Here is a 12,057-nt window from a genome sequence, read left to right on the forward strand (position 1 = left end):
TAATGCTTCAGTTTCCCACATGTCTGCCTGGAGAAGGGAAGAATTTGCTGGCCACACGATGCAAGTTTTACTTTACATCTGTAAATTGGCATCCATTTTCATACACTGGTCTTATGAACTTGGTTTCTGTGAGTCTGAGTCACCCCAAGAGATGGATGTGCTCTCCATTTTCTGATGAAATCGGTTTCTGAGCCTGCAATGCTGCAAATCAAACTCTGGACTACAATACATTCTCCCAAGTAACTCAACCTCCTGAGGCCTCTTGGGAAGCAGCCAAACAACTCTCCAGACAACACCTCTCTCCATTGATGAGAGGCCAAGTGAACTATTTCCCCTCATTTAAAAATTTCTACACTTAGAATTAATATTACAGTTTTTACTTAAGAAAACCAGCTTAAATACAGTAAAAACAATTTCAAGTGAGTCTTAGATAGCTATCAGACAGTCTGCTTGAGCAACTAATAAACATGCTAGCTAAAAAAAATAAAAGGTATGAATTTTTTCGAAGAAAGAGCTTCACTTTAAACAAAATGGGGGAGGGGAGCTATTAGAGATTAAAAGAAATTTAGACACACTCACCAAATGCAATGGGCGACACCTTGTTTAGTTCCTGTTACAAACAAACTATGGTAGGCAGAATAACAGCCCCAAAAGATGTCCATGTCCTAATCCTCAGAACCTGTGAATGTTACCTTACATGGTAAAAGAGACTTTGCTGATGTGATTAAGTTAAGGACCTTGAAATGGGGAGAGTAGCCTGGCCTCTCCAGGTGGGTCCAATATAATCACATGGGTCCTTAAAAGCAGAGAACCTTTCCCAGCTGGGGGTCAGGGGGAGCTATGACTACGGTAAGCATCAGAGAGATGCAACATTCCTAGCTTTGAAGATGGAAGGGGACCACGAGTCAAGGACTGCAGCCTCTAGGAGCTGGAAAAGGCAAGTAAACAGAGTCTCTTCTAAAACATCCAGAAAGGAACGTAGCTATATTGGTACTTTGATTTTAGCCCAGTTAAGACCGTTTCAAACTTCTGACCTAAAAAGCTGGAAAGAATGAATGTGTTGTCACTATATTTGCAGTAACTTGTTACAGCAGCAATAGAAAACTAATACACAAACTCAAAGATATTTTGAGACAAATCAGGAGATTTAAACAGGCATTAGGTATTAGATAGAATATTGAGGAATTAAGGTTAATTTTTGCTAGGGTATGGTAGTAGTATTTGGGCTTTTTTATCCTTGTAGAGATACATACTGGAGTATTTATAGATGAAATAATACAGTGATATCTGGGATTTGCTTTAAAATAATACTGCCCCTCCCAGCAGGTAAGATACTAAATTAGCAAAAGGTTGGTTAACTGTTGAAGCCTGGGGCTCAAGATACTATTTTACTATTGTATATACTTGAGATTTTTCATAGTAAGTTAAAAAGAAAAAGTAAATTAATTTAGGAGAGTGCACCTGAACGCTACAGATCAGCACTATCTGAAATTTTCTATAATAATGGAAATGTATTGGTACTAGCCACAGGGTTATTGAGAACCTGAAATGTAGCTAGTGTAACTGAGGGATTTAATTTCAATTTTATTTTAATTGGCTAAATTTAAATAGCCCCACATGGCTAGTGGCTACCATATTACATAGTGCAGCTCTAGATATTAGAAAAGAGCCATGCTGCCTTACTGTTAGAATTCAGTTAATAAGTAAGCTCATGAATCGAGTCAGTGTACACCTGTTATTTCTATCCGCCCAGCTTCTCTTTCCCTTTCTTGCTAATAGTAGTACCCAGCTCCGAGCCCCACTCCAAGCCCTTCTTCACCAAAGAGGTGGGGCATGAGACCCAGGCTACAGTACAACTTCTTCCTGGCCCAAGAATAATGACCAGAGGCAGGACAACCACACTCCTTGCTTGGAATCTTCTGTATTAGGAAGTAAAGTAACTCCCTTGATCAGGAGTTGTATGGATGGAACCCTAGAACTGCTAGCCATCATGCTCCCTTGACACATGATGAGACTCCTAAGAGAGTAAAACCAAAATTAGGATAAAGATGGGCAGAGTCTTCTCTTCAAGTTCTTAGATCCAGTCAACTGTGGAGTCAACTCCTTTCTTTCCCTTCTTTCAGTTGGAGAAGCCAATAAATTCTTTCTTTTTTTTTTTTTTGCTTATGCTATTTTTGAGTTAAGTTCTAACAATTCCAACTTTAAAAAGTTTTAATACAAAGTCCCGTAAAAAACTTCTTAATGCCAGGATCATTAGCAAAATAGTAAGACTAATGGCACTGCTATAAGCTGAACTGTGTCGCCCTAACCCACATCTGACTATATTGGAGAAAGGACTTTTAAGGTGGTGATAAGGTTAAAGGAGGTCATAAGGGTGGAACCTGTATCTGACAGAACTGGTGGCCTTAGGGAGAAACAACAGAGGTCTCTCTCAGCCACGTGAGGACACAGTGAGAATGCAGCTATCTGCAATCCAGGAAGAATCCTCACCAGAACCTGACCATGTTGGCACCTGATCCCAGGCTTCCAGTCCCCAGAACTGTGAAAAAATAAATTTCCATTGTTTAAGACACCCAGTCTGACATTTTGTTATGGCAGCCCAAGCTGACTAATACAGGCACCCAGTATAACTTGCCTAGTGGCAGTTACTACCAGGTCCTTCTTCAGGGTGAAGTAGACCCTGACTAGCAAAAATAGTGATATTGGGCTTCCCTGGTGGCGCAGCGGTTGAGAGTCCACCTGCCGATGCAGGGGACACAGGTTCGTGCCCCAGTCTGGGAAGATCCCACATGCCGCAGAGCGGCTGGGCCCGTGAGCCATGGCCGCTGAGCCTGCGCGTCCGGAGCCTGTGCTCCGCAACAGGAGAGGCCACAACAGTGAGAGGCCCGCGTACCGCCAAAAAAAAAAAAAAAAAAAAAGTGATATTGATCTTTTGTTATTCCACTCTCAGTCTTGATTTCAGTTTAGACTAAAGTTGCTTTTTAACTGGTTTTTACTTTTTCAAATAAAAAGATCAGCCCAGCTATCTTGAATCTCATTACCAATTCAGAAGCATTACACGAATAATATGGAAAAAAGGTTTTTAGTGACATTAAGCAGCTAGAATTACATTGGGGAGAAAAGCTGATAAATCACATAGTCAAATTCAAGTATTAATCTTTTTAATTTTTCATAGTTTATTCCTTATATTGATAGGTTAAGAAAGTAAAATTTTCCTAAGTACTGATTCATAATGTTTATAAGCAGCACACAAAACATTCAGTTTCACAAACAGTAATATCCAATGATCCCCTTAAATGCAATTTTAAATCCTTACTTTAAGCTAAGTGCAAGAATAATACAATAAGCTAAATACACACAAAACCTGTATATGCTGAACTACAAAAGTGGTTTCCATAGCCACACGTGGTCTTAGTCAAGTACACATTTCCACAATGAACAAGTACTAACAAATATGTTAATAAAACACGACCCCTGGGCTTCCCTGGTGGCGCAGTGGTTGGGAGTCCGCCTGCCGACGCAGGGGACACGGGTTCGTGCCCCAGTCTGGGAAGATCCCACATGCCGCGGAGCGGCTGGGCCCGTGAGCCATGGCCGCTGACCCTGCGCGTCTGGATGACTGTGCTCTGCCACTGGAGAGGCCACAACAGTGAAAGGCCCGCATACCGCAAAAAAAAAAAACAAAAAAAACACGACCCCAAATGCTTATCCTACCATCAGCTTTTTCAGCAATGCCATTCCTGCTACTGAAAACACTTATATTTAGAAGCTTTAATTTGACCTGGGGAAATGAGTTCTCTTAAAACCTGACAAACAGTATAAGACCCAAAGATTTTTTTTTTGCGGTACGCGGGCCTCTCACTGCTGTGGCCTCTCCCGTGGCGGAGCACAGGCTCCGGACGGGCAGGCCCAGCGGCCACAGCTCACGGGTCCAGCTGCTCCGCGGCACGCTGGATCCTCCCGGACCGGGACACAAACCCGTGTCCTCCGCATCGGCAGGCGGACTCTCAACCACTGCGCCAGCAGGGAAGCCCAGCCCAAAAGATTTTAAATCAAATAGGTCTTCCAACACAGAAGAATTCATAGGAAACTTAGTTTCTCAAAAAATAAAAAATTAAAATCAAAAAAATCACTTGTTATCTAAAGAAAAGAGTATTAAAACAAATTATCTTAAGACAAACACTCTTAAAAAGGCTGTATTTTCTACCATTTTCTCCTTAAAAGAAACACAAACCAGTCCACTATCTTTTAATAACTTAGACTACTGTAATCTAAAAACTTTAGAAACATCAAACACATGTCTTAGCTATCAAAGGTACCATTGAGATTTCACATATTAAACAGCCACAGTACAGCCTACAATGGCACAAAATCAGAAGGAACTGAATGGTTTGCAAGGTACTTTGACTTACATGTGGTCATTAAAATCCAGTAAGTAATTCAAAGTATAGTAATATAACGGCAGGCAATTCAAGGCTCAAATATCACTCTAAAATTGAAGACATGAATAAAGACTGAAAGCGTTGTGGTTCTCTATCTTTCATTCACATGGCTAGATATCAGAACCTTACTGTGGAAAATATAGTTATTAAATATGGTTTCCCCAGAAAATAATGAAGCTTCAGAAAGTACCAAAGGTGTCAAGATCCATAGTTTGCTTCATCAAATGCTTTTCTAGCTCGTTTCAATTCTTCATTCATAGTAAGCAAGTCTTTAACCCTAGCAAACTTTCTTGGGTCCTTTCGAATCAAGAAGACGATATCTTCAACTTGTACCCGACCTTGTCTTCCAATTGACATTGCCTTGTGAGTCTATTACAAAAAAACATATTAAATTCAATTAATTTTTTAAAAATCTAACATTTTATTCTTTTAACTTGTGTCTATTTAATGCTGGTGAGTTTGAAACTTTCTCTTCTAATTATTATAGCTAGTCACTTATGAATTGTCTTTCTATTAATGTCCTTTGTCCACTTTCTACCGTTATTAGCAATGTTTCAATGCTTTATAGACATTTTAATATTAAGGACATTAAAACTATCAAATTCATTGATTTAAAAAAAATTTTTTTTTACATCTTTATTGGAGTGTAATTGCTTTACAATGTCGTGTTAGTTTCTGCTGTTTAACAAAGTGAATCAGCTATACGTATACATATACCCCCATATCCCCTCCCTCTTGTGTCTCCCTCCCACCCTCCCTATCCCACCCCTCTAGGTGGACACAAAGCACTGAGTTGATCTCCCTGTGTCATGCAGCTGCTTCCCACTAGCTATCTATTTTACATTTGGTAGTGTATATATTTCAATGCTACTCTCTCACTTCGTCCCAGCTTACCCTTCCCTGCCCCTCCCGTGTCCTCAAATCCATTCTCTATGTCTGCGTCTTTATTCCTATCCTGCCCCTAGGTTCATCAGAACCTTTTTTTTTTTAGATTCCATATATATGTGTTAGCATATGGTATTTGCTTTTCTCTTTCTAATTTACTTCACTCTGTATGACAGACTCTAGGTCAATCCACCTCACTACAAAGAACTCAATTTCATTTCTTTTTATGGCTGAGTAATATTCCATTGTATATATGTGCCACATCTTCTTTATCCATTTGCACTGATGTTTCTTTCTGTGTGTTTTGATATATATAGTTTGTCTTCATTTGCATAAAATAATTTTATTTCTTTGTAACCACCGCTTCATTTAAACTTTGTGTCCATTTCAGTAGCTAATAAATATTGGTGGGTTTCCTTAAAATCAAATCTCATCCCCTACCATTACATATTCATACTGCAAAAACAAAAATTCATCACAGCATTATTTCTAATGACTGAAAAAGGGAAATTAAATATTTAATAAATTGAACAAATTTGAGCACACCTAGTCAATTAATATTGTGAAGCCATCAAAAATATTAATTATGCGGTGACACAGGGAAAATGTTGTAGACGTACCTAAGTGAAAAAGCAGGTTCTACGACTATATATACTGTATGATTTCAGTTTTATAAAGTTTAAAAATATGTGTAAAAAGACAAAAGAATATTCACCAAAATCTCAGCATTAGTTATCTCTAGGTAGAAGGGTTACAGATTTTTATTTTTTCCCCTGCACTCTTTAATACTTTCTAAATTTAATCAATATTACTTTCATAAGCAGAAAAAGATTGTAAAAAATGGACTCTCTGACCCAGTAATTTTACTTCTATTATTCTTTATGAAGGAAATAGTCCAAAACACAGGGTAAAAATTCATAAGAACTGAACACAAACAAACTCAGTATTCCCATCCCTGCAAACATATCCAGAGAAGGGGGAAATTTCATGAATATGGTCATTCAAACTTATCTACTCAGTTAAAAATAATATGTAAATAATTTCAATAGGGAAATGGTTAAGTATATTAGAAAATAATTTGAATGAATTTTATGCAGCTACTAAAATAATTGTGATTAGAACATAGGAAATATGTATTAAAAACTTTGAGTAAAAAGAATGTTTACTATGATCAACACTATGTAAAACACTGTATATCTTTACATAAATACTGGAAGAGGGAAATTTATGTTGGATGATGGGATTATGGGTAATATTTTACATTTTATTCAAGGATCTTATAATTATGTCCTTATAAATAAAATTCAGAGGAGGGGGCAGAATATATTGTGTGTGCATGTGTGTGTGGGTGTTTGTGTATGTGTGTGTGTATACACCCACACACACTTATCTCTCTCTATCCTTAATGATAAATAGTAACTTCCACAAAACAGGCACTCAAATGGCACTCAAGCTTATTTCAAAGGATGCCATAGTTCTAGTCTTATCTAAAAGTTAGAATTTCAAATCTATTCCTTAATTAACTAAGACCAATTACAAAAAAAACTTACCATTTCAGTGATGAACTCTATGACAAGGTCTTCAAGAATATCTACTGACTCAGTATAAGGATTCTGGTCATCCCCAAACCCATACATCATACACCGTACTGTAAAAAGAACAATCATTTTTGTTTAAACAAACTTGACCAATACTTTTTCAAATTAGAACTAAGCTATAGAAGATATTGGTATGAAAGTATATTTACATTGTATTTCTTGTCTCCAAGTATGGATTTTGGTGTAAAAGGTATTAACCACTAGCACATAACCAACTGTTCTTACCTAGCCTTCCCTAGGTAGGAACTCCCCTTCCCTCCCAGCTACTGAACCTTGATATCAATATTCCTTCCCTAATCTCTATTATCTACTCACCAACAACCCCAGAATACCTTTAAGTAGGAAACTTCGTAGCAGGAACAGGATGAGTAGCAATGGTTTAGCCTTTACTGGGAGTGTTTTCAGGGGGTGAGGGGGAGGTCTTGGAAAAAAGAAGGCAAAATCCTTTCTGATACTACCATAAGGAAGAGGACATGAGAGAAAGTGCTCCAATTACCTTCTTATAGGAAGAACAGGTTAATCAAAAGGAGAAAGCAAAGGGCTTACTATACAGAATCTTGACATTTTATTCCCTGGATCAAAGCAACTGCCAGCAAAGCCCTTTTAGTCTTCATCTGAAGGAACCATAGGAAATGCAAAAGAGAAGAAAAGTCTACAGAGTAATGAAAATAACTGCTAATAGCTAAAACTTATATAGCCCTTACTACATGCCAGGCACTGTTGTAAGCGCATTTAATCCTCAGGACAATCCTCTGAAGTAGAAACTACTATTATCCCCTTTCTACATAGATGAGAAAATTGAGGCATAGAGTTTAAGTGATTTACCCAAGGTCACACAGATAGTGAGATGGAACTTGAATTTGAACCCAGATGATCTGGCTCCAGAGTCTATACTCCTACCCACAACACTATTACACTTCTTGGTAATTTAGGGCAGATGAGATCCATATGGATTCTTATGCTATAGCCTATAAACTCCCAATCAGTCCATGGACAAGTTTTGAGAAGTCCTGGAACCCTACTGAAATTACATGTAAAAATTTTATACCTTATTTGTGTGTGCATTTTTCTGGGAAGAAGAATCAACTCTTAGCAGATTCTCAAAGGGGTATAGAAATACTAAGAAACTCTGTCATATGTTAGAAATGTTTTGTATCTTGATCTGACTGGTGGTTACAAGTATATGTATATATGGAAAATTCATCAAGCTGTTCAATGAAGACTAGTGCAATTTATTGTATTTAAGTTTTACATTTAAAAAAAAGGAACGGGGCTTCCCTGGTGGCACAGTGGTTGGGAGTCCGCCTGCCGATGCAGGGGACACGGGTTCGTTCCCCGGTCCGGGAAGATCCCACATGCCGCGGAGTGGCTGGGCCTGTGAGCCATGGCCGCTGAGCCTGTGCGTCCGGAGCCTGTGCTCCACAACGGGAGAGGCCACAACAGTGAGAGGCCTGCGTACCGCAAAAAAAAAAAATTAAATAAAGAAATAAAGAAATAAATGGAACGAACTCCTAGAACACTTCTAAAAGTAGGAATGAGTACGTTAAGAATAATTTCCATTTAGGAGAAGCAAAAGCAGGCAGAACTAAGAAGACAGTAGACCAGGCCTGCGGAAGAAAAGAAACAGGTGACCTAGAAGTCAGACTAGGATAGAGAAGTGCCCCTAGGGTTTATTCTGGCAAAAGCTTTTAGGTCCAGATACAGGAGGGAGAAAACAAACACAGGAGCCAATATTTTCTCCCCTCTGTGTTTTTTGGATTCTGAAATTTTTGTTTGCTTTTTTTTTGTTTGTTTTTTTAGATAATTTCAGACTTAGAGAAGAGTTGCAAAAACAGCACAATGTTCCCGAATTCCTATATCCAGCTTCCCCTTATGTTAACATCTTACACAACCAAAGACATTTCTCAAAACTAAGAAATTAACACTGGTACAAATACGTAACTTATTCAGATTGTACCAGTTCTTCCACTAGTGTACCTTTTCTGTTTCAGGATCCCACAATATTTAGTTGTCATGCCTCCCTAGTTTCCTCTGTTCTGTGACAGTTCCTCAGACTTTCCTTGTCTTTTTTTTTTTTAATTTATATATTTATTTATTTATTTTTGGCTGCGTTGGGTTTTCGTTGCTGCGCACGGGATTTCTCTAGTTGTGGTGAGTGGGGGTCTCTGTTTGTTGTGGTGCACAGGCTTCTCACTGCAGTGGCGTCTCTTGTTGAGGAGCACGGGCTCTAGGCGTGCGGGCTTCAGTAGTTGTGGCTCGTGGGCTCTAGAGCGCAGGCTCAGTAGTTGTGGCGCACGGGCTTAGTTGCTCTGCAGCATATGGGTTCTTCCCAAACCAGGGCTCGAACCCATGTCCCCTGCATTACCAGGTGGATTCTTAACCACTGCGCCACCAGGGAAGCCCTTCCTTGTCTTTTATAACCTTGACACTTCTGAAGAATACTGGTCAGTTATCTTGTAGAATGTCCCTCAGTTTGGGTTTGTCTGATGTTTTCTCATGATTAGGTTATGGTTATGCATTACTAGAAAGGGAATCACAGTGATGATGTACCTCTTAATGCGTCATATCAGGGGTATGTAATGTCAACATATATTACTGGTGATCTTATTAACTTTGATCACTTGGCTAAAGTAATGTCTGCCAGGATTCTCCACTGTAAACTTAATATTTTTCCTTAAATATTTTGAGGGAGATACCTTGTCATTAACATTCTGATGGGGAGAATTCATCAGTAGGGAAATATACTTCACTGGAAAAGCAAAATCATATTAGACAGGAAGTATGTGAACTGCATTTGGTTAAAGGGTCTGTAAAGACATAAACAAATAAAAGTGAATGCTTTGAAATTTTGTGTTATATTAGCAAAAATTTTTTTTTAAAAAGAAGGTCTAGGAGAACAGATCTTGGTCAGTAAGTCATAGGAAGATTCAGGTAAGACAAGGAAAAGGCTGTGAAGATTCCAAATTCTTGTCATCACTCTGGGATGCTCTGGTGTAGGAATCCCCTTCTTATGCCGACTTAGGTAAAACCACGTACAAATGGAGTAAATAACATCAGAGATGGAATAAGTAGTGGTAAACTTAAGGTGAGAAATTGAGATATAGGAAGGGATTTGAATGGCAAAAAAAAAACCCCACATATTGACTCTGTAGTTTCAAGAGCATTTGGGAACTGCTTACATCGGAACTAGCATAAATAAATCAGGTGATGTGTCGCCTTCTCAGGACTGGGAGATGGAGAGCACTTTCTCACGGTGCCTTAAAGGGGCTGACCTTGAACATCAGTAGTAGCAGCAGCTCTCCTTGCTGCTGCCACAAAAGGTCTACTGAGGGAACAGACTAGACAACCAAAACCTTATAATCTCTATGCCACTGGACTGCCTCACATTGTTCATCATCTTCCTGCCTTGTCCATTGCCTTAGTCCAAAGCCCCAACTTAATTCCTACCCTCAGCACCTGTTCCAGGATCCAAAAGAACCTTTGGCTTACAGTCAAAGGAGTCCCTGCTCCTACTGCTGAAAGGTAAGGGACAGGGGAGGTAACGGAGGTATGTTCTTAGGCCCTGAACTGAAACACTGATCACATCTCTTTACTTAAAAAAAAAAAAAAAAAAAAAAGTATGGGTGTGTGTGTATGTGTGTGTGTGTATACACGCATATATATAAATACATAAACTGGGGTTAGGGTTATTACTATCTGTGATTCACAGGTTAAACAGAATTTATGCACAAGTCTGAGAATATTGTCCCTACAAGGAAACACATTCAGAACAATAAATCTACTTTGAACCGACATACCCAGAAGTTTTTATCTATAAAAAATCATTGTCAAATACTACTTACATTCTTTAGAAAAAAGTCTCTTTCTTTTACCCTGTCCACCTTCTGCACCTCCTCCAATTTCTTCACTTTCTTCCTCAAACTAGAAGTTAAAATGTATATATAGATACGTCAAGCACTGCTTTTGACTTTTTAATAATTAACATTTTTTTCCATCTTCAACACTGATGTCATGCCAGAAAGCCTAAATAAAGCAAGCAGCAAAAAACCATGAAACCTTAGCATTTTAGGGGCCTTACAACTATCCTATCCAACTTCAGACTCACACAGGAATGGCTTCTACAATGTCCACAACAACTGTACTGCCTCTCCTGGAGCAGTTCCAACGACCATACATTCTTTTTTTTAACCAACAAAGTTGGCCTATTTCTAGACAGTTTTACTATTAAAAGAGTTGATATTGAATAAAAGTAAGCAAAACTAGTATTTACTAAGCATTGCTTACACAGTGCTAAGAACTTTCCTCAAGTGAGACTTAAGCCTATTTTATGACATGAAAACCGAGGCTCAAAGTTAAATAACTTTGCTCACAGAGAACAAATACTAGCTTTGTCCTCTGATGATTCTCTAGGTGTTTCAAAGGGTGTCTGGCAAATATGGACCAAAAGCAAAGGGCAGGGGACCACCCTCCTACTCTTCCTGCCCCGCGTCCTACGACTAATCGGAAGAAAAAGCCTAGCACGGGGTGAAGTCCCCGATTCTCTCGGCTGAATTCACTAAGGAAAACAAACCCGATTCTCGGCCTCCGCTACGGTGCCCGAGGGAGTGAATAAAAAAGTGGGTTGGAACAGAGGCGGTCACTCACCGTGGGGTCTTCTTCTTCATCTGCCATCCCAGCAGCCAACCACCTCCAGGGCGCGCCCGGCTCCCATGGAGCAGGTTTTACTACTTCCGCGGCCTCACTTCCGGTGACGCGAGGAGGTGGGGCGGGGCCTAGTTGGAAACCCGCCTGCGGAAGTGGAGCGTGCGCGTCCCGCCCAGCGGTGAAACCACAGCAGTACTAAGGGAGGGAAGGGTGACGTCTTGGCAAGAAGGAATTAAAAATTAGCAACGAAAAGGAAATCACTGGCTAGGTGCCGTGTATCTCGCTGTCTCCTTGAACTTGCTTCTGCGTATCAGATCACCGCTTCCTTATTCGGGACTGCGAAGCTTTGGATCATTGAGGGGCTAGCCAGGGGTGTAAACAATTTCAACAACTTAGAGTACCACTATGATTTATTGCCAAGCTTATTCGTTATTGGGGATATTGTACTTCGCTACCAGTTCTCAAGGGAATGTTATCTCCCCTTAGAC

At 39.5% G+C, this 12,057-nt stretch overlaps 1 protein-coding gene across 1 annotated transcript; it reads right to left on the minus strand.

The window, feature by feature from the left end:
• Window positions 1–4,079: 4,079 nt before the first annotated feature.
• TAF13 (TATA-box binding protein associated factor 13) lies at window positions 4,080–11,654 on the minus strand. The gene is made up of 4 exons (XM_027096324.1): window positions 11,570–11,654; window positions 10,768–10,846; window positions 6,878–6,975; window positions 4,080–4,811 (listed from the first exon to the last, which is right to left on the minus strand). Exons 1-4 carry the CDS (start codon window positions 11,594–11,596, stop codon window positions 4,641–4,643), a joined length of 375 nt encoding a protein of 124 aa, XP_026952125.1. The 5' UTR covers window positions 11,597–11,654; the 3' UTR covers window positions 4,080–4,640.
• Window positions 11,655–12,057: the final 403 nt, after the last annotated feature.

Source organism: Aethalodelphis obliquidens, unplaced genomic scaffold, assembly GCF_003676395.1.
Source record: "Aethalodelphis obliquidens isolate GAN/ISIS:26980383/991018 unplaced genomic scaffold, ASM367639v1 scaffold100, whole genome shotgun sequence".
NCBI lineage: Eukaryota > Metazoa > Chordata > Mammalia > Artiodactyla > Delphinidae > Aethalodelphis > Aethalodelphis obliquidens.

Coding starts and splice junctions, on each gene's coding strand:
- TAF13 (XM_027096324.1), bottom strand. CDS start 11,596: ATGGCAGATGAAGAAGAAGACCCCACG. Junction 10,847..11,569: donor ATGAAGAAGAAGACCCCACG/GTGAGTGACCGC, acceptor TTTAACTTCTAG/TTTGAGGAAGAAAGTGAAGA. Junction 6,976..10,767: donor GAGACTTTTTTCTAAAGAAT/GTAAGTAGTATT, acceptor TTCTTTTTACAG/TACGGTGTATGATGTATGGG.